We start from the raw sequence: 21,260 nt of genomic DNA on the forward strand, positions 1-21,260 counted from the left end.
TGCGCTTGTCGTGTCCTTCGGTACCTGATGTTGTCACCAACCATCGTATTCTCAACGACTCGCAGTACGCAAAGCGCATAGCCATTCGACAACTTCTACCTGAAGGCTTCGTGGACCCAGTACCGCTCTAATACTTGCTCATAACGCACACCAATGTCAAGGAACGCCTTCGTAGTCTTGGGCGCCGCAGACAACTCAAACTCAGCTTGGAAACTCACGTCTTCCAAGCTCAGATCAGATGCCCCGCATTCCGCGACGAAATCCCGAAGGACAGTCGATGTATCCAAGCTCTTGTATCCCGCCCGATATTGGCTTTCAACACCAATCAGCATCGTGAAGCTTGTGAGAGACGGTGATAGCAGCTCGGCTATTGGAGGCGCGTTCCTCGAAAAGTCAGCGTACGGAGTAGAAGCACCGAGCAAGCAGTTCTGAGATATGACCAACTTGCTCAAACGTTCGAATGGTCGAAGAGTGCCGAGAGGTTTGAGCGGTACCATCTCTACGTAATCTTCGTCTACATCAGAGTCCGAGGCCTCCTCCTCTGATCGGAACATGATTTCACGAATATCAAGATGTAGGGATTCAAGCGTGACGTAACAGGCTGGCGTACAGGTCGGATGGCGACCCTTCAAAATCCTCGAGAGGCATCCATATACAGACAACATGTCTTAAGCCTTCACATGCCGATAGAATACTGGCTACCGCCTCTATCTCGAGACGACATGCGGTGATCTCGAGGCGCTGCAGCGTTTTCCATAAGCCAAGCTGAGGCATCGATGCTGGCGGTCGTGCCACGACGCTACGCGCTCGGAAGTCGGTGAGCATGGGCGCCGTCGATACCACGGAGCAAATCTGATCAAACGAAATGGTTTCGGCGTGGAGTCCGTAGTGTTGGAGAGTTGTATTGACGCACAATGTCTGAAGCTTGCTAAAAACATGTTCGGCTCCTGGGTTGGGCGTAGGCGAAAGCGTGGTTTCCCGTCCAGGGACCAAGTGTCTCCAGAAGGATCGCTCATGGTCTTCTATATTCTCGATCGACAAGTGTTGCAGGTTGACCGCCTGTTTGACAACGTCGGCTAGCATGGTAAGGTAGTGTTGTGCAACGGTGTGCGGAGGTATGCTGTCGTTCTGGCACTTCTTGTCCATGCGTCGAATCTCCACGTACTTCAGATACTTGTTGAGTTCCTCACCCGAGTCAGAGGAGTCTAAGATTCTTTCGCGAAACAACTGGAGAGGTTTGGTTCCATGCTCGGCGGCGGTCCCTATGAACGAGGCGTACAGGATTGGGGTAGCCATTCGCTTTAGACAACGAGATGTCAGACAGAGACTGTACAAGGCCAGCCTGCGGATGTGGTTGTCGGATTGACGATTTGCCTCTATCGCCACGTCTTTCTGGTGTTTGGTGAACCTGAAGAGCGTGTCGCAAGAGCGAATGGCGTCGAGATGTGTGATTATCTCCTGCACCAGCTCATCTGGTAAGCCCTCAAGCGACGCGTTCTTGGAGCTCATGGTCGATCAGTGTATTTGGCTGCTTGAAGTGCGTGTGAGTGAGTGAATGCAATGAAATTGAGGTTTGTTGTTGTATGAGCGCAGAGATAAAGGGCGTCGCGGAAGTTGACAGGGCGTTAGGCTGCCACGCCGCTAGCTCATAAGAGGAAAGGTAGGTATTGACTGTTACACACCTGGGCAGGCGCCAGGGAGCACCGACAACTCCACATCACGATAGTTACACCTGAGCTGATGTGTACGTTGGCAGGCAAGACTCACAAGATGTTGTTACATTATTATGGGTATATCGCAAGCTCAATCATGTCCTCCAAGCAATTCACACCACCCTCGTCGTCTTCCCCGTCTCGACATCGTAGATCCACCCACTGAACCGAATGTTCTCTTCGATCGCTTTGATCCGCAGCCATTGTATATCCTTCTTGACTTGTATCTCCAGATCACGGAAAGGCCGGAAGTCGAGGGTCTCCACCTCCCTCGCGGCAATCTCTCCCCTCTTCTTCATAACCACGGCTTTCGCAGTCGGGTTGTCGAATGTGAGCATGCCGCATCCGGTGTGCTTTACGACGATGACTTCTCTTGTACCGAGGAGTTGTTGCGATATGACGATGGATCGAAACGCGTCGTGTACACAGCCGCCGGCGTTGCGGATTACGTGGGCGGCTCCGAGAGGGATGCCAAAGGCGGCGGTTGGATCGATGCGCGCGTCCATACATGTTACTGACGCGTCATGTTAGCGGCCGATGGCTGGAAATGTGGTTGCAGGTGCTTACCGATGGTGTATCTTTGACTGGGTGGTAGTGCTAGATGGCCCTGGTCGAAGGAAGCAGCATACGCCTGGTTCCCGAGCTCGAGGTTCCTCTCTCCGTGTGTCGGCATTGTCGGTTTTGGTTATTTTAAGGCGTAAGAGGTTGTGATGGGTTTACTGCTGGATGCATCGTCATCCCCTGCGACCTTATATATCGCCATGTCGCCGTCCTGATTACTACGATACGCGCCGGTTGCTTTTCGCACCTGAGGAAAGTTGCGGCATTGCGGGGGTGAATTTCGCCATGTTACTGGCCTGATACAGTTGGCGTTGATACAGGAACGACATGCGACAGACGTTACCGCAGCTGCACGTCTCCGGCAGAATGGCATCAACCCAAGCGCGGTTTCATTGGTCATGTCGACAAGGGTCCTCAGGCGGATCTCAGGCAAAGACGGCAAAGGGTGGGGCAACCCTTCTAGCGTGTCGCATGCGCATCTTCAGATGTTCCATTAATCCCGATCCTTCATTCTTGCTCCCACAAGGCGTCAATGCTTCTCTCTGTTAAATCTACTCTTTACCCTCTTGGGTTCCATGCTCATGTAATTCGGCATCCTGACTGAATCGCGCAAAGGATAGCGTTCGGCCTGACTCAAGATATCCGAGACATGAAGAGAGATGGAGCCGCTCATCAAACCCGGATAGTGGATATACCTTCCAGGAGATAAGAGACGGGTTACCGGACGAACTACTGCACAATTCGGATTGCCGTCGCCGCGAAGCTAGCATCAGACGCCACTCCCCAATGGCGCAGTAGAAGTCTGACAGACCAGCACCAAACGGCCAGTATACTGCGCGTCGTAGACAATTTTCCGTCGGACAAATCATTTCAAAATCCAGGTGTCATTGCAATGGCCATTCTGTATAACAAGATCATTGTCGAAATACCTGGGTATCAACACTTTAGAAGCTAGGCCTGAAACGGAATAGTCTTTGAGACCATCACTTCAAGGACAACGCCTGAATCGCCATGGTGCTCCGACCTAAGGAAGACATCTATAAGCCAAGAAGCGTATCGAATTTCTAGGAAGAAGTCGTTGGATGGGGTGGAAAACAATACCAATAGTATTCACAGCTCCAATCCGCACGCCTCGAGGCTGGGCATGACGCTGCCAGAGCGTCATGCCTTACAAATCATTTCACGGCCTCTCATGAGAGCATGCAGTTCAACGGATACATATATTTCCTCTTTACCTCATACTAGACCCGCTATCTCTCAACCATCAATCCATCATGGCCTTCCCGCAATCCCCAGCCATCGACAGCTCGCGCTGGCATCAACGAATCGCGTCAATCACCACGACATCCAACGAACAGATCCGTTTAAACTACATCGAATGCGTACCACCACGTTTGGCGAGAAAAAAAGGTGTCATACTCCTCATCCACGGCTTCCCTCAGACATCATACCAATTCCGTCATGTGATCACGCCGCTATCAGAGGTCGGCTATCGCGTCATCGCGCCCGACTACCGGGGCGCAGGACAATCTTCCAAACCCTTGACAGGCTACCAGAAGACGCAGATGGCGGAAGACTTGCACATCTTGGTTCAAGAGCACTTCGGTATCAAGGAGAAGATTCATGTTGTGGGACATGACATCGGTGGCATGATCGCATTCGCGTACGCATCGCGGTACCCCGAGGATGTAGCTAGCGTCATTTGGGGTGAATGCCCGCTACCCGGTACTTCGTGCTACGAGAACGTCAAAGGCACACCCGACGTCTTCCACTTTGTCTTTCACCAGGTACCCGATTTACCGGAGTTCTTGATTGCGGGCAAAGAGCGAGAATACCTCAAGCACTTCTTCGATAAGATCTCGTATAACAGTGCGGCCATTTCGCCCGCTGATCTCGAGCATTACGCCCTGGCTTATTCGCAACCTGGTGCTATCAGGGCGGGTTTGGAGGTTTATCGCGCGTTTGAGAAGGACGCTGAGGAAAATAAGACTTGGGTTGCTGAACATGGGAAGGTTAAGGTCCCGTCGATGCTTATGAATGGGGAGAAGTTTATGCTGGCGCAGTCTGCGGACGGTATGGCGAACGAGTATCATGAAGGCGCGGAGATGGTTACGATCGAGGAGGCGGCGCATTATATTGCCGAAGAGAATCCTGAGGCATTTGTGAAGGGTGTGCTGGAGTTTATTGCTAGATACTGAGCGCACTACGCTCGTAGACAAATATCTAGGTACACTGGAATACGACTTCCACCCCAGTGTCATATTGACGTCGTGATGGAGCTTTTAGTTACGAAACGTAGACTATTCACCACCGCGACTCCAGCCGCAGAGACCCCTAGCGATTACTACCAGTCTGGATACATGAGCGGGTATGCAACCTCAAAGGGCTGTCTTGGTAGATGGTTCTCACCTGCAATCCATATTGGCTTAGACCCAAAGTCATACAGTAATTCATTCTGGAACCCCAGTCGCTGTTCAAGGTGCAGGGTTTCACCATACAGGACTTCCCTACAAAAGCGAGGGAAATTTAAAGACCCGCCGAATCGGCTGATGTATATGGCAACAGGGAACTCAGGGGCAAACTTGCGCCTGCATGCCAGAAATGCAGAGTATAGCCCTATGCGCTCTGGCTCACGTCTCAAAGGCAGCTGTATGCGGAGTCCCGCGTTGGTCATGTCGTAATTTGGCATCGGGTCTAGACGATCAATTAGACCGGGTGGATACTCGCATGGTTCGTAGCTTGCTCCGTTAGAGAAGCACGACACACTTGGCGCTAGCATGTCGCCGTTGACTGTCTCTGACTCCCAGGCGAAAAGAGAATGGTCAGTACTTGTCCGCAGGATCTCGAGTTGTAGTCGCCTGAAAGCGCTGCTTCTACCCTCTCCGTACAAAGTTGCCATATTCACACCAAAGATACCCATTAGGGAGTACGCTTCGTCTTCCGGTCGCGTTGTGACTCTGCTCGCCGCCCACGACATCTTCTCCGATACGCCCATAGCACTGATGGCTTCGCGGTCTCTCAGGACCTCCACATCAATGTTGGAGGCTATAGAGACTTGATGGCACGAATCAGCTTTTGTGCCGATCTTTTTCCAGCTCTTTGCGTAGAAAGTCAACTTGAGCGGGGCGATTAGCTCTTGCAGAGTCCACCCTCTTGAAAACCAAGCTGATCTGGAGAGAATTCGATCTTCACCGAGCTCCACATCGTCCAAGTATGCAATGCACCACGCTGAATTGGTGTAGTAACTGTACATCGAGTTGATGGCTTCTGATAGCTCGGCGCTGGAACTCTTGTCGATGCAGCAAGTATCGCTCCATAAATAGCTAAAACCGTGTTCAAGCGCAACACGGCACGCCATCTCAAGCTTCGCGTAACCCTTCTTGCTTCGTGCAACACTGCGGTCCGCGGATGCGATGTCATCGTATAGAACTTCTTGCCAACGCCATCGATGCGAAAGGATCGCGTATCGGGGTAAAATCTCTCCTCTAACCTCATGTAACGAGATCTGTAGGGTAGGATCGAGAGCATCATTGGACTCAATATAAAGGAGCCGCATTGGTCTGTGACTAGGGTCGCTAGTATGCGGATAATAATGTTTATAGGGTGGCACGCGTTTGTATCACTGAGAAGGTCGAGGCTGGGCAAGGGCAAGTGTGACGTGTCTTGTGCCTCTTAGCTAAGCGATTCGAGCTCATTGGACGCCTATACGAGACCAATGGCGGGCACACACGGCATGTACAACATGAAAACATCCCGACTAGACATAACAGTTCTCTTGTAGTCGCGTGAGCACTACGGTACTCTCACATCGAACTTCCCTGTAGCCTCCGGTTTCGAAAGCACCCAAAGTATACCCTCATCAACACACTGATCCCAATGCTCAGACGCCTTCAACGCTTTCCCAAAGCGCCTATGACCATGCGGAACGCCCTTGAACAGCGTAGTAGACGTCGGAACATTAGCCTCGGACAGCTTCTTCGCAAACAACAGCCCCTCATCGCGCAGCGGGTCCAAGCCAGCAATACCAAACACCGTAGGAGGAAAACCCCTGACCTCCTCTTCCGTCGCATTGACAACATTCATCTTCGTGTCTTTGAGATCTACATCCCCGATCTTCAGCAGCTTGGTAAAGAAGTCGATGGTTTTCTTCGGCAAAACCGGTGCATCTTCGTTCTCAACGTAGGATGAGGTTGAGGGGTTGAGTAGCTTGCCTGGCCCTTGATCGTAGGTAGCTGGGTGGGCAAGCATTGGGATGATTAGGATCTGGCCGGCTATTGTGGGTAAACCTGCGATGTCTTCGCTCTTTCCAAGGTGCTGCTCTAGAGTCAGGGAAGCAGCTAGGTTGCCGCCTGCTGAGATGCCGCCGACGAGGACTCGGGATGGATCGCCTCCGAGCATGTCGATGTTCTTGTGCAGCCAGACGAATGCGTCATGAGTGTCATTCCAGGCGGTTGGGAAGATGTGTTCTGGTGTATGGCGGTAGTTGACATTCAGCACCAGAGCCCCAGTCTTGATCGCGGTCTGCGCACATAGCGGGTCCTCGCTACTCAGCGATCCTGTCTTATCGTCAGCCAACAGACCTTGATACATCACAAGCCAAACGTGTTACCGAAGATGAAGCCTCCACCGTGGAAGTACAGGTATACAGGAAGCTTCTCGGATGCATCCTTCTTCACGGATCGATAGGTTCGAGCTTCGATGGTTGAGCCATCGCGGGTCGGAATGGCGTGATCTTTGGTCTGGACATGTGGTGCGAACAATTGCTTCACCTCTGCAGAGCGTGCTTCTCGCTCAGAATTGACCGCATTACGCAGAACGATTGGATCCAACGAGATGTCGAAAGTTCGCGCGGGCAGTGTCTTCTCCACTGCCAACCATTCTTCTGACGGTCCGCCGTACTGAGAGAAGTCCATTGTCGATTTGATGAGAAAAGATTTGCTGCCTTGAGTGGAGGGCTTGAAGCGATATGTATCCGAGATGTAGCCAAACTTCGTACGAGCCTAGCATTGACGCGTCAAGTCCCCTTCGTCATATCTGCGCCCGGTCGCTAGCGTCACCCCGCAATGTACCGAGGTCCTCACATGCATGCCACCAACATCATGTTTGCTTTTTTGGGGGGCTGCTTGTTGTTGACCCACCACCATTGACCTAATCGCTTCGATTTTAGTATTCTTGGCCCGGAGATGACTATGTGCATCTGCTTTTGAACTCCGTGGTCCAAATCGTCATCTGCGAACACCAGCCGGAAGTATCGTCATATACCTAGGTCGAAAAAATGGCTACAGTACCGTCAGAGCCTCCGTCCCGTGGCCTCAAAAATAAAGTCGCGATCGTAACTGGAGCAGGCTGCGATGGTGATGGAATAGGAAACGGCCGTGCGATATCGATCATGCTCGCCGATGAGGGCTGCCATGTTCTCTGCCTGGATTTGAACATGGACTGGGCGCAGAAGACTGCGGAAATGGCAGCGTCAAAACCGCATCGCGGAAAAGCAATTGCAATCCAGGCCGATGTTACCAGGGCCAGCGATTGCGAGGCAGCAGTGGATAAAGCAATGCAAGAGTTCGGCAAGCTGGATATACTGGTGAACAACGTAGGTGTCAGCGGTGCACCAGGTACGGCAGTTGATGTCGACATGGAGGCATGGGCAAAGGGACTTGAGATCAACGTGAGCAGCATGGTGCAGATGACGAAGTACTGTGTACCGGCCATGCAAAAGAACGAAGGCGAAACGAAAGGCAGCATCGTCAACATGGGTTCCGTGGCTGGACTGAAAGGCGGCACACCACATCTGTTGTATCCGACCAGCAAAGGTGCGGTGGTGAATATGACGAGAGCGATGGCTGCGCATCACGCCCCCGATGGCATTAGGGTGAACTGTGTCTGTCCGGGCGTACGTCCTTCGTTCCTGCGACATAGCAGCATACTAACACGAGGCAGATGCTTTACACACCCATGATGTATGCAAGTGGCATGAGCGAGGAAGCCCGAGAAGCTCGAAAGAAGAGAAGTTTGCTGGGTACAGAAGGCAATGGCTGGGACGCAGCATGCGCTGTAACCTTTCTGAGTTCAGATCATGCGAGATGGATAACGGGTGCGGTTTTGCCTGTCGATGCCGGCGCGACAGCCGCAGTGGGCATCGGTATGCCAAAGAGTGCCAGTGTCAATGGCTAGAGTATGGGGTAGATGGGGTTAGACGGCAGGCAGGAGATGATGAGGGTTGGCGCAAAACGGGAAGGAACCTCGGCACATCGGCACCCGGCGGCTCATTGCTTGCACCGGCGTCACAATGCAGCCCCAAAGTCCCGACACCTCTTCGTGTACTTCTCGCGACAACTACACAGCACTTCCATCCCCACATGGCATCAGTCGTACACACGTGATAGAAGTCTCGTAGTCCATATGAGGAAGGACCACATGTGGGGAGGAAGGCTGCCCGATGCGCACACTCATTTGCACCAATCGGAGCCTTCCACAGACATTGAGCCCAGCGGTCCGCTCCTTTAGTCCTTTCTAGTTTCTGCGCTGCACCCCAGATTTCCGCTAGAGATATCTTGGCTTCTCGGAAGTCATGGTGGTCATTCGTGGAAAGCCGGGTGATCACAAAATGTAAGTCGTGGACGGAAGAACTGGGGTTGTGGCGCATGCCTTCAATCTTGTTGCGGCTCAAGATCAAGTGCGATGTCAGATTTCTTATAAGATGGACTGTTGCAAACACATTGAGAAACAACAGTTTGACTGCAGATTTCATCCTCTATCTTTACCGCCATGATGTTCCTCCAGTCGCTCAGCACATGTGTGCTCGCACTCTCTTCCCTCGTCAGCGCAGCAAGCTTCAGCAACCCACTCAAACAAAAGGATGGTTCAGACCCTCACATCGCCTACACCAATGGCTACTACTATATGATGACGACGACATGGACCAACCTTTCAATCACGAGAGCAAAGACGCTCGGAGGCTTGAAGACAGGAGAGACAAAGGTTGTCTGGACCGACTCGAACCCTGACAGATGCTGCAACATGTGGGCACCTGAGCTGCACTACCTCGATGGTGCATGGTACATCTACTATACTGCCGGCCGCAGTGGTACCGACAACCTGGACCTCCAGCGCCCTTATGTGCTCAAAGGTGAGAATGTTTCATCGTATAGATGATGAGTAATCTAACAGTCGCAGGTGGTGCGGACCCATTCGGGACATACACCTACCTCTCCCAATTGACCAACGTATGGGGTATCGATGGCTCCATCGTTCGTTTCAGCAAATGGGGCAACTACTTCACCTGGTCTTGCTTCTCCGGCGCCCTTCAATCACTTTGCATCGCACCCATGATCTCGCCTGGCAAACTTGGTGCTACCAAGATCCTCTCTACACCTACTGAGTCGTGGGAAACCAATGGTAGCCCTGTGCAAGAAGGTCCAGTTGCTATGTACCACGGTGGCAAGACCTACATCGCTTACTCGGCAAGCTTCTGCTGGACACCCAACTACAGCTTGGGTCTGCTCACCTGGAATGGCTCGGGTGACCCGGCGCTCAGTGCGAGCTGGAAGAAGAGCGATGGGCCTGTCTTCACCAATGCCAACGGCAACTACGGGCCAGGTCACAACGGGTATGTTGACCAGTCGATACCGCGCGACATCCACGCTGACCGCAATATAGTTTCTTCACCAGTCCCGATGGCACAGAGATATGGAACGTTTACCACGCTACTGCTATTCAGACTGGCGCCTGCGACGGCAACAGGTACACGATGGCGCAGAAGGTCAACTGGAACGCTGATGGCACGCCGAACTTTGGCACTCCTATCAGGCCAGGCGCCACACTTGCTGGACCTTCTGGAGAGTAGATTGTCGATCGTAGTTGGCCTGCGATGGAAGTTCTTCTTGTATATATTTGACGTTGCGCATGGTTGAGGTGTACTAAACTTTGTTACATATCAGAATAGTAGTCGGGCCACCGTTATCGCAAACCACTCGTGCCACTCTTCGTATCATACCGCATATCTGAGGAGCGATTGGAATTTGTGATCATCGTTGTTACCAGGACAACTCTACCAAGGGTGACTGGCCCCAAGCTTGGATCGAAGTCAGCTCAAGTCGCTGCATAAGAGTCGGTGATGGGGGCTGGGGACCGAATCGATAAACTGAGCTGACCGGGCCGGAGCCGAAGGCGCGCCGATCATCTGCCTTGCTGTGCACGATGCATGCCCTGGTGAAGGTGTGATATACTTAATCTGGGAGGCGAGGATACGAGATGCTGATGTAAAAGTAAATTAGGCCGCTGGATGCGTACACAAGATGGTAGGTGAAGGTGGCAGGTGATAGAGTGTCGGATGACGTCGGGGATGCACGAGTCATGGAATCTGCAACCTTGGAAGGTCCCGCACGTGCTAGCGCGTCCCGCGCCAACATGCGTCAGCTGCACCCCGGACTCCGCTTCTGGCCAACTCTATCGCCTCCGCCTCCTCCGCTCTTCTTCTTCTTCATCCATCATCACGGTGTTCAGCTGGCTGGCATCATCAATACTCTCATCAATCTCCAGCTCGATACTGCCAGCTCAGCTATTCAATATGGCTGCTGAGAAAACACCGCTCGTCGCGTCGGACGCGTCTGCACCCGTGCAGCCAAGCCACGTGCAACGCTACTCCAAACGTCAAGCGGTAGGAAGGCTGTTTGCCATCGCCGCCACAGCTACACTCATACTCTATGGAATTCCGCAGGGTATGTATATCGTCACGTTCAACTGATTTGCGACTAATTGATGTCCAGTCGACTATGAGCCGACCGGCGACTATCCAGAGGAGAGCGAGCTATGTCTGACTCCAGCTTGTGTGCATGCGGCCTCAGAGGTTCTCTACAACCTATCACCTCAGTACAAAGAGCTTGACCCATGCGATGACTTCGAAGAGCTTGTCTGCGGTGGCTGGAGAGACCGCCATGACTTGCGAGCTGACCAGGGTGATGCCTTCACCGGCACAATCATGTCGGAAAACTCACAGATGCTGCTTCGCCATATTCTTGAGGCTCCTTACCCCAAAGACTCCGAGGTAAGTGCAACCTTACTATTTAGATCAATCCCAACTAACCTTCCTGTAGCATTCTTACTTCTCACCCATGCAGCTGATGTCAACTGCCAAATCCGCCGATGAGGAGAACTTTGACAAGATGAGAGCGGCTTACGATGCGTGCCTCAACGAAGACAAGATCAAGAGCATTGGCGCTGGGCCTTTGAAGCAGGTCCTTGACGAGATCAAGAAGACGTGCTCTGCCATCGCTTCGGACTCCAACTCGATCAAGGACACTATCCTTCTTCTGGCCAAGTACGGCATCACTGGTCTTGTTTCAACTGGTACAGGTGCCGACGACACCGACCCCGACACTGTCGTCGTGTCTGTTGGTGCCCCGTACAACTTCGGACTACCTTCCAAGGAGCGCTACGAAGACGAGAAACTCGTTGAGAAATACCGTGGTGTCGCTGTTGAAGTTCTTAGCGCGTTATACCCCGACCAGGACAAGGCTGTATTTGAGGGTGTTATTGATCTCGAAAAGAAACTCGCGGCAGCATCTCCAAGCGAAGAAGACCGCGAAGATGTCACGAAGTCTTACAACCCATTCTCGATCGACGACGCGGCTGCGATCGCCCCCGAAATCGAGCTGAAGGCGCTTCTCGCAGGCCAGGCTCCAGAGGGTAGCGACATCAAGCGCGTCATTGTTACGACCCCGGACTATCTGAAGGAGTTGTCAGTAATCCTCGCAGCTACATCCGAGGATGTTCTCCAGGCTTACTTCATCTGGAAGGCCGTTCAGTCTCTGTCTGCTTATGTTGATGCTGAAGCCGTCAAGCCTTACCGTCGCTTTGTCAACGTGCTTGCAGGCAAAGACCCTGACTCCGCCCCTGAGCGATGGCGATCATGTGTCAGCCACGTCGACAACGGATTGGGCTGGATCTTGAGCCGCTTCTTCGTAGAGAAGGCCTTCTCCGCCGAGGCGAAGAAGTTCGGCGATACCATCATCACAGACATCAAGACCGAATTCTCTAAGAAGCTGAGCTCTGCTGAATGGATGGACAAGGACACAGCGAAGAAGGCTGTCGAGAAGGTGCACAACATCGTCCAGAAGATCGGCTACCCCACCAAGAGCCCGAACATCATGGACCCGCCTACGCTTGAGGAGTACTACGAGACCGTCAATGTTTCATCAGACGCATTCTTCGCCAATGCACTTGCCATGCGCCGCTTTGAGGTTAAGGAAGAGTGGTCCGCCCTTGGAAAGCCTGTGGATCGCGATCAGTGGGACATGTCTGTTCCAACAGTGAACGCCTACTACAACCCTCCCGGCAACGAGATCGTCTTCCCTGCTGGCATCATGCAGTTCCCAGTCTTCGACGTCAATGTACCTGCGTACATGTCCTACGGTGCTTTCGGCTCCGTTGCCGGTCACGAACTCAGTCACGCTTTCGACAGCACCGGTCGTCACTACGACCAGAACGGCAACCTCACCGACTGGTGGTCCAACTCAACAGTAGAGGCCTTCGAGCAGAAGGTCAAATGCTTTGTTGACCAATACTCCAACTTCACCGTTCCTGGCCCCGACGACAAGCCTCTGCACGTCAACGGCAAGCTCACTCTTGGCGAGAACATTGCCGATGCCGGTGGCCTCTCCGCGTCTTTCCAGGCTTGGAAGCGCCGCTCGGCCGAGACGCCCAACCAGAATCTCCCTGGTCTAGACCACTTCTCGCAAGAGCAGATGTTCTTTGTCAGCTACAGCAACTGGTGGTGTGGCAAGACCCGTAAGGATACTGCCATCAACCGTGTCTACACCGATCCTCACGCACCCAAGTGGGCACGTATTCTGGGTACTATGGCGAACTCGAGAGAGTTCAGGGAGAGTTTCCAGTGCAAGGTCAAGGAGCCTACGTGCCAGCTTTGGTAGATGGTGGCGGATGGGGGTGTAATGGCTTGCCATTATACTTCCAACGTTATAGTAGTTTGCTGGCTCATTGAAATCATATGATGCCACATCATCCTTGACATTTACTAAACTATATATGCAATCTACAATGCAGTATTATGCCTGCAGAACCAACTCATACTTGCCCGGCTTAAGCGCTATCCTCATCCCCTTCCTCTCTACTTCATACCCATCTTCCCCAAGTCTTCTCACAACGACACTACTCTCTTTTCTCGGCAACAGCAAATGCCCCGTCGTACTAGTCGGCACACTAACCTCCATCTTCACCTCCCCGCCCCCACCACCATCATCCCTCCTCTCATACCTAACCTCAATCCCCCCATACGGACACTCCACCCTCCCCTCCACCACCCCAAACTCACTCCCCAACGGCGGCCTAACCCTCCACGTCCTATACGCCTCCGTCTCCGCCTTCACCCCCAGCACCCCCTCATAAAACCACTCATATATCGTGCCCAACATATCATGGCACTTGCTCCTACAATTATCCTGCCAGAACTCATTCAACGTCGTCTCGCCCCGCCGTATAAACCGTAAATAACTTGGATGTTCTTCCTGGCGTGCCATTTCTAGGATTATGTCTGGTCGGTTTAGATCGGAGAGTGTGTTGAAGAGGTATTTTAGGCCGATCTCGCCGGCTTGGATGCGGTGGCCTGCGGAGGCGCAGTCGGTTAGGAAGGCGGTTTGGATGTCGGTGGTGTGGGCGGTGGGGACGAGGTCGAATTGGAGGGCGAAGGCTTGCGCGACCATGTTGCGGTCGTGATTTGGGGGGTTGTCGCGGGATGTGTAGAAGGCGTAGGGGTACTCCTTCTTATCGGTAACGAGGAGCCGCTCGTTGTATACGCGGTAGATGCGGTCGGCCCATTCGCGGAATCGTCGCTCGGCATCTGGTTTACAGAGTTCGTGCGCCATGCGTTGGATGTTGCGGAGGCAGCGGTAGTAGATTGCTGTTTCGATGTTGGCTTGGTTGTTGCCGAAGGCGATGTCGCGGCCCCAGTCGCCTAGACCGTGTTCGATGAGTCCGCCGTCGCGCTCTTTGGTCTTTATGTATTCCATGTAGCGGACGCAGGGGTCGAATAGCTTTTCGAAGACGTGGGTGGAGTCGTAGTAGAAACGCAGTATCTCTGGGAGTAGTGCGACGGCGCCGCCCCAGGTGATCGTGTCGTGGAGGGGACCGCACATATATCTGATCTCGGGTGCCATCGTAGGACAAAGACCGTTCGGCTCTTGCGCATCGACGATGTCATCGAGGATCTTAGAATAGAGTGACTCCATATCACGGATATACTGCGTGGCTGGTGCGAGAAGGTGCGTTACTTCAAGCCAGCCAAACTTCTCTAGTTGAGGACAGTCAGTGTGGTAGCTGAAGAGGTTGCTGACGAAAGACCAGTAACACATATTGATAAGCTGATTGACATCTTCCTTATCCGTCTTCACGTAGCCGAGACGACGTGCAGCAGACGATACATGCCTGCTCACCAATGAGCGCACGACTGGTAGCCCTTGGCCTTCTTCTAGCGAGACACCTTCGACCTGAATGTAGCGTGCACTTGTGAAGCAGAAGTCTGGCTCCCATGTTTCGATTCCCGTGCCAGCAAGAGTGAACTTGCAGAACACGCCCGTCTCGAATTGCTTGAAGAGTGGATCGGGCATGAGTACCTTGCCATCCTCACCAATCGTCTCAGAGAAACGGACGATGACTTCCGAGCCTGCCGGACCGCTGACTTGTATCTTAACCATGGTCGTCATATTCTGGCCGAAGTCGAACATGACAATACCTGGCTCGACTGTCTTGGTCGATCGCGGCTCGAAGGTCTCATGCAACACGACGGGTGGTTGACTTTGGTACTTCAGTTTGCCCCTCGGACCAGTCACGGGCGTCGCAGGCTTCCACTTCTCGTCCTCTTTGAAGCCCGGGGCATCCCATCCGGTAGGATAGGCGCGCAAGTCTTTGGTCTCGGAAGAGTAGATGTTGGCTAGCGTGGTCGCACTCTTACGGATACTCCAATCTGGGCCTGTAGTGATGATCTCGTGACTACGGTCGGGGTAGAACAGATGTAACTCCATGAAAAAGCAAAGCTCATTCCCATATCGAACGTATGTGTTGTCTTCGTAGCATGGCCAGAAGAAACGGTCGTCGCCCTGGTCACCCGCGTAGAAGCCATTGCCGATATGGGCGCCAAGCACATTCTCGCCCTGTGTCAGTATCTTGGACAAGTCGTATGCGACAAATTGTACCGTGCGATGGTAGTTCGTCCAGCCAGGATCGAGGACATGGCCGTTCGCCGCTGCGGGATCGCCATTACAGACGAAGTTGAAATGGCCAAGACCCGATGCGAACGCAATGGCACGAGACGGCTTCCGGTCGAGATGTAGCGACTTGCGTACATACAGCGGCTTGTCTCCATTATCGCCGATCCAGACGCCCTTCCATCGATTCGACTCATCTTCAAACCATGTACGGAAGATGAGGCTGGTGTGTGGCATGTAGGTCTGGTTCATGCTGTATGGTGGCAGTAATCCAGAACTTCTAGGGTATGCAGTGAAGAACTCGTTTGCTTTGCCAACCGTGACCGTACCATCAGAGTCCCATACTGTGACTCTCCAGTAGTGGAAGGTAGCCGATTCGAAACCTCCGTCAGGTGCACATAGTATATTGCGTTGCCTATCGCTTTCCACCTTTCCGGAGTTCCATACTGTTTTGTCCCACAATCCTGGTGTCGTGAAGACTTCAACGCGATACGCTATTTGCTGGCTGTCTTCGCGATCTGAATGGAGGACCCAAAAGAAGCGGATGTCGTCTGTGTCGATGCCGAGCGCCTCGTGGAAGCCGTGTATTCCGCATCGCGTGGCTTCTAGGACCATACTGAGCGACTGCGGAACTGAGATGGCTTGCGTTCGTAAGGTTGGCTTGCTTAAGCAACCAAAATGTCGTGCAGCATAGATTATCGGAAAGGTGGAGGGTTGGTGGCTGTTACTGCGAGAGGGTTCAACTAATCATTTACATCTTCAGCTCATCAGTCAGAGTACGCGTCGTAACAAGATGCTGCGAAATTCGGGTGAATTGGTTGCGAGACCACCGACCGATAGCCTGTTAGGCGTGACATGAGTGTTTGGCACGGTCTCGTCCCGACGTGGTCCCGAAGTGGAGATTCGCCTCCGCACATGTGATTCGATGCCGAGCGCGAATGCGGGGACCCCACCAAGACATCGCAGCTTGGCCTGCAGTTCGATCTTAACTCCCGACCCGTAGCGCAGGGCCTTACCGTTCGTAACAATCCTTCTCCGATAATTTGACTACTTGCGAGCACGACCTCTAGCATCGTAGCAAAAGCTCAACATAGGTATCGTACCTTATGATAGTCGTTGCAAGCTGTGGAATTCGAAGTACTGATGAGACCACGTAGAGGGCAGCATCATGCCCAGGTGTGTTAGCTAGGAACATTTGCGAGATATATGCTGTTGTTCCCTCTAGCCCGAGCTTTCGCGACAGCAGTAGAGCGTGACAAGCATTCTAGGCCCCTTGTACAGTCTCCATGATCCGTGCATGGACACATGCGCGTGTCAGCCAATGCTGACTTCGGGGCAGTAGAGTCCGGGGTAACAAGGGACGCGAAATGGAACCACAGTCCGTTGATACATAAGCCGTGGTGTCGCATGGCGATAGATCCACTTCCCCACACACTATCTCACATCATCGCTCAAGATGGGAGTCGCTGTTACGGTCTTTAGCGCAATCTTTCTGGCGACCGGAGGTAGGATTTCCAACTGGCAAGCGCACGAGCTCACAAGCTGCGTACTGATTCATCTACAGGTTTCCTTTTCGGATATGACTCTGGTATCATCACCTCTACCATCGCCCTTCCTACCTTCAAAGAGTACTTTAACGACCCTTCGGACGATGTCGTCGGTGGTATTGTGTCCGCCTTTCAAGGTGGTGCCATCGCCGGGACCATCTTCAACATGTTGTTCGCGGATGTGCTAGGCCGTCGCTGGACTATCTTCGTAGGAGCGGTCATCTCCATTCTGGGCAGTTCTCTTCAAGCAGGGGCTGTGAACATGGTTATGCTCATCATCGGTCGCTTCATCGGCGGAGTCGCAGTAGGTCAGCTCACTTCGACCATCCCTATGTACGCCGGTGAGCTGTCCGAGGCGAGATACCGTGGCACTCTCTCTGGTTTGCTGCAGTGGATGCTGAGCTGGGGATTCTTCGTCGCTCAATGGCTCGGCTATGGCTGCTCCTTCAACAGCACTCAGTTCTCATGTAAGTCGACCTAGACATGAGCCGCTGTCTTTTCCTGCTAACATGTCTCAGGGCGCTTTCCTCTCGCATTCCAGAATGTACCCGGTCTCGTCTTGCTTGCAGGCATTTTCTTCCTGCAGGAGTCTCCCCGTTGGCTCATGGAAAAGGATCGACATGAAGACGCCATGGCCTCGCTCAACAAGCTCCGAAGGGGCCACGACGCTGAGACAATCGATCTAGAATTCCGCGAAATCCGTGATGTCATCATCGCAGACCGTGCTCTGGGCAATATTAGCTGGCTCTCGATCATTACGAAAACCTCTTGGCGCAAGCGTCTTTTGCTGGGTTGTGGTGTGCAAGCATTCGGTCCGCTTTCCGGTATCAACGTTATCAACTACTACGGCCCGCGCATCTACGAGATCCTCGGGATATCGACACAGGAGTCACTCATGATCATTGGTATCAGCGGTGCTCTCTCAATCGTGTGGTGTACCATCGGACTGGCACTAGTCGACAGGTTTGGACGTATCAAGCCCCTTCTCATATCGGCAGCGGGCTTAGCGGCTGCTCTTCTCGTCAACGCAGTACAAGGGCAATACTTCGACCCCAACAATGGCGCGCAGCTGCGCAGTATGGTGGCCATGAACTTCCTCTTCTCCTTCTTTTACACACCTCTTGGCATCATCTCGTGGGTTTACCCTGCAGAGATTTTCCCCATCGAATGCCGCGCCCTTGGCAACGCCATTACGACTTTTACAAACTGGGTTGTGAACCTGATCTTCGCTCAGTTCTCTCCCCAAGCACTCAGCACGATTGAGTTCAAGTACTTTTACGTCTTCTTCTGCTTCAACATCGTTGCCTTTTTGTGCTATTGGTTCTTCTATCCGGAGACCAAAGGCAAGACCTTGGAACAGATGGACGAGCTGTTTGGCGATCAATTGGTACCGCATGCATTGCAAGATCCGGCAGCGGCATCGGCGGCTATGGAAAAGGATGAGAAGCTCCACGCGGAGATCGCGGTCGTCTGATTGCGATTTGATGCGGCCGGTGTTGGCGTTGAGCAGAAGGAATGTCAGAGGGAAGCTGCAGGTGGCGTTGTTGGAAGGTCAACCTCTGGTACGTGCGCGGTGTTTATAGCAACTTATAATCATATACGATGTGAGACCTTCCGAAATTCAATGTGACGTGTATAGAGTTGGCGCAGGCAGGGTGTCGATGCAAGCCATGGCGAAGGCGGAAAGCACATGTGCAGCCGGGACGAGCTAGTACGTAGGAGGAAAGGTGCTGTGCGTCATTGACCCCTAGGTCTCATCCCCGGCGACAGTTTCGGCCGCGAAGTAATCCCCGCCGGCCGCTGCATCCTCGAAGCCCTTCCCTTCCAACAAATCACGAACAGACCCCATCGTCACTGCCCAAATCGCGCCCGGCTTCCCCAAACACTGCTGCGAGCGAGACAAGCCACTCATGACTCCCGAAATACATAACCACCACACACGCAGAAGGTACTCCCCATCAAATGAGAGAGATTGCAATCCCCACACTCCCCAAACGCTGCACCCTCAATCTCCCAAAGCCCCGTTTGAGCAAGCAGCCCCCTCGGAAAAGGCAAACCACCAGTGACCCAGACCCTTCCGCGAACGCCAATCCGGCACTCCCACGCCACCGTCAGCAGAAAGCTACTGAATTCAATGAAGGTCATAGCGTGGAGAGGTAGGTAGATGGATTCAAATAGTTGTCATTCTTCCCAGGCAGTTTATCAATAAATCAGTTCGTAATCTCAACAAAGGCACCTCCAACCCAGATGCAGCCAGTGTAGACGCCTCAAACCCACTTCGATGCTGACTTGTTTCCTTAACAACACACTACCGATCTACAACACAACCTTCACTAAGCCCTCCATCCTTCATCAGGCTCTCCTTCCTTTACCAGGCTCTCCTTCCTTTATCGGGCTCTCCTTCCGTTACCAAGCTCTCCTTCCCTTACCAAGCTCTCTATACTCGACCCAGCCCTTCACACCATCCATCACTTCTCCTCCATACATTACAGCAACAATTCTCATCTCCAACCATCCCACGTGCTACAATGAGCTCGTTGACTGGATCGAATGCTTCGGAAAGGACGTCCCAGTCCTTAGCCCCTCGCCGAACGCCCGTTACCGAACAGTCGAGGCATCTGGAAAAACGACCAAAGATGCCAAAGCACCAGGCACCCTAGAAGTCACCCCAGTCGATCCTCTCATAGCGCAAGCCGATACTATCCTCAACGAACTCCAGCGGACGGAACTTGGCACCAGGTCGATGCTCTCAACCTTACCTCAGCTCGGTCAGAACTCTGAAGGCGACGTCAGCAACACCATCTTCCTGTATGTCATCGCGCCGATCATCGAGGTCTTGAATCACAAGTACGGAGACACCTTCGAGTACACGACCGAGCTGAGCCGTAGCATCGAAAAGGAGGATCAGGTGAACGACAAGGCGCATAACGGTGTGCGTTTTGACGCCGTCTTCCTCAAGCGCCAAGGCGGGGGGGTGATCGCACTACTCGAGTTCAAGAGGAAGGAGTACCTAGTGTACAGGGATTTTGAGGGGGCGCTGGTTGAAGAGAAAGGCTCGAGCCCAGATGGACTTCTCACACGCAACGGCGCCATATTCACAAAACAAATCTCAGCCTACGCAGTCAAAAGCGGGTGCAAACACGTCGCTCTCTTTAACTGGGACCATTTGCTCTTGTTTGACTTCTTCCAGCTCGAGAAAAAGAGTAACATGGAGAGGTTTATTGGGAAGAAGGCGAGGCTGACCTGGGTGGTAGAGAGGGAGGAATTGCGAGGGAAGCACATGAAACAGCACTTCATCAGGAAAGCCTTGTTGGGTTGGCTTCTCCGAGCCTTTGAGGACGCTGATATGACTCCAGCTAGCTGAGGTTGGCGTCTTGTTCGGTCATGTTTGGGGTTCTTTCTTCTTCTCGGTCTATAGTCTTCTTAATGTTTGGGGTTCTGGCGATGGATGGGTAGCATTAGACACTTCCAAGGTTCAATTCATCACTCTTACACTCAACGGATTATGAGCTCGGCGCTCCCAACGCCAACTACCTGATACCTTACTATCGCATCTTTGCATCGTCATACATTGTGTTCTGCACTCGTCGTCATTGTTGCTGAGAAGCCGTTGGTTGGTTGTGCTGAAACACGTCATCATCCACGGTACGTCCCACTTCCACCCCGCACCGGCCTCCCGTCCGCTCAGTCACGCCAGCCTGTGAAAAGCCTAAACACCCTAGAGCCTACGTTAACGTTAGGCTACCTACTTTGCAGGTCTTTGTCTTAATGTAGTCTGCAGGCCTGTTTAGTTTTTGTTCTTGTATGAGGTGCAGCCATATACAAGCATAATACCGGCGGATTAGTAGTTAGGTGGCCCCGCTGTTGCATGTTTTTGCACTTTTTTTTGCCATTATTTTGCAACAAGTCCGATAACCAGAGGCACCCCAGGAACGACGAGCATGCTGTCCCGGGACATGACAGGTGGTCTCTGCTACCCTTCGAGCGGCCCTTTCCGTTTCCAACAGCTCTCACGTCGACTCAACCTTACCATAACTATATCGTAAGTAGTCACAACCGCTCAAACTACCGCATTCTTCTTGCTTGGATATCTGCCCCAAAGCAACTCACAAGGTCGAAGAGGGGCTCAGAGGTCGACTAAGCCGATACCTTCTACCTTGTCATGTTCAAACTCGCGAAGTCGCTCTTTCGAAGGCAGCCATGGCCCCAGCTCAAATTTC

At 52.8% G+C, this 21,260-nt stretch overlaps 10 protein-coding genes across 10 annotated transcripts; 6 read left to right on the top strand and 4 right to left on the bottom strand.

Annotated features, from left to right (window-relative positions):
- Positions 1 to 95: 95 nt before the first annotated feature.
- J4E87_009954 (uncharacterized protein) lies at positions 96 to 1,509 on the bottom strand (the record flags this gene model as incomplete). Its single annotated transcript, XM_049381528.1, has 2 exons — positions 96 to 541; positions 696 to 1,509. The coding sequence occupies 2 exons, from the start codon at positions 1,507 to 1,509 to the stop codon at positions 96 to 98; spliced, it is 1,260 nt and encodes a 419-aa protein (XP_049228676.1).
- A 316-nt stretch (positions 1,510 to 1,825) lies between these two features.
- On the bottom strand, positions 1,826 to 2,385 carry J4E87_009955 (uncharacterized protein; the record flags this gene model as incomplete). Its single annotated transcript, XM_049381529.1, has 2 exons — positions 1,826 to 2,226; positions 2,280 to 2,385. The coding sequence occupies 2 exons, from the start codon at positions 2,383 to 2,385 to the stop codon at positions 1,826 to 1,828; spliced, it is 507 nt and encodes a 168-aa protein (XP_049228677.1).
- Positions 2,386 to 3,547: 1,162 nt separating this feature from the next.
- Positions 3,548 to 4,471, top strand: J4E87_009956 (uncharacterized protein; the record flags this gene model as incomplete). Its single annotated transcript, XM_049381530.1, has 1 exon — positions 3,548 to 4,471. The coding sequence occupies one exon, from the start codon at positions 3,548 to 3,550 to the stop codon at positions 4,469 to 4,471; it is 924 nt and encodes a 307-aa protein (XP_049228678.1).
- Positions 4,472 to 4,979: 508 nt separating this feature from the next.
- Positions 4,980 to 7,186, bottom strand: J4E87_009957 (uncharacterized protein; the record flags this gene model as incomplete). Its single annotated transcript, XM_049381531.1, has 4 exons — positions 4,980 to 5,011; positions 5,103 to 5,469; positions 6,081 to 6,829; positions 6,883 to 7,186. The coding sequence occupies 4 exons, from the start codon at positions 7,184 to 7,186 to the stop codon at positions 4,980 to 4,982; spliced, it is 1,452 nt and encodes a 483-aa protein (XP_049228679.1).
- Positions 7,187 to 7,548: 362 nt separating this feature from the next.
- J4E87_009958 (uncharacterized protein) lies at positions 7,549 to 8,447 on the top strand (the record flags this gene model as incomplete). The annotated part of the gene is made up of 2 exons (XM_049381532.1): positions 7,549 to 8,145; positions 8,214 to 8,447. 2 exons carry the CDS (start codon positions 7,549 to 7,551, stop codon positions 8,445 to 8,447), a joined length of 831 nt encoding a protein of 276 aa, XP_049228680.1.
- Positions 8,448 to 9,044: 597 nt separating this feature from the next.
- Positions 9,045 to 10,119, top strand: J4E87_009959 (uncharacterized protein; the record flags this gene model as incomplete). Its single annotated transcript, XM_049381533.1, has 3 exons — positions 9,045 to 9,402; positions 9,450 to 9,882; positions 9,933 to 10,119. The coding sequence occupies 3 exons, from the start codon at positions 9,045 to 9,047 to the stop codon at positions 10,117 to 10,119; spliced, it is 978 nt and encodes a 325-aa protein (XP_049228681.1).
- Positions 10,120 to 10,842: 723 nt separating this feature from the next.
- On the top strand, positions 10,843 to 13,204 carry J4E87_009960 (uncharacterized protein; the record flags this gene model as incomplete). Its single annotated transcript, XM_049381534.1, has 3 exons — positions 10,843 to 10,993; positions 11,042 to 11,319; positions 11,369 to 13,204. 3 exons carry the CDS (start codon positions 10,843 to 10,845, stop codon positions 13,202 to 13,204), a joined length of 2,265 nt encoding a protein of 754 aa, XP_049228682.1.
- A 135-nt stretch (positions 13,205 to 13,339) lies between these two features.
- Positions 13,340 to 16,108, bottom strand: J4E87_009961 (uncharacterized protein; the record flags this gene model as incomplete). The annotated part of the gene is made up of 1 exon (XM_049381535.1): positions 13,340 to 16,108. The coding sequence occupies one exon, from the start codon at positions 16,106 to 16,108 to the stop codon at positions 13,340 to 13,342; it is 2,769 nt and encodes a 922-aa protein (XP_049228683.1).
- Positions 16,109 to 16,949: 841 nt separating this feature from the next.
- On the top strand, positions 16,950 to 18,514 carry J4E87_009962 (uncharacterized protein; the record flags this gene model as incomplete). The annotated part of the gene is made up of 3 exons (XM_049381536.1): positions 16,950 to 16,998; positions 17,058 to 17,507; positions 17,559 to 18,514. The coding sequence occupies 3 exons, from the start codon at positions 16,950 to 16,952 to the stop codon at positions 18,512 to 18,514; spliced, it is 1,455 nt and encodes a 484-aa protein (XP_049228684.1).
- An 807-nt stretch (positions 18,515 to 19,321) lies between these two features.
- On the top strand, positions 19,322 to 20,404 carry J4E87_009963 (uncharacterized protein; the record flags this gene model as incomplete). The annotated part of the gene is made up of 2 exons (XM_049381537.1): positions 19,322 to 19,331; positions 19,533 to 20,404. The coding sequence occupies 2 exons, from the start codon at positions 19,322 to 19,324 to the stop codon at positions 20,402 to 20,404; spliced, it is 882 nt and encodes a 293-aa protein (XP_049228685.1).
- Between the last annotated feature and the right edge of the window lie 856 nt (positions 20,405 to 21,260).

This window comes from Alternaria ethzedia (assembly GCF_023757985.1).
Source record: "Alternaria ethzedia strain BMP 0044 chromosome Unknown scaffold_41, whole genome shotgun sequence".
NCBI lineage: Eukaryota > Fungi > Ascomycota > Dothideomycetes > Pleosporales > Pleosporaceae > Alternaria > Alternaria ethzedia.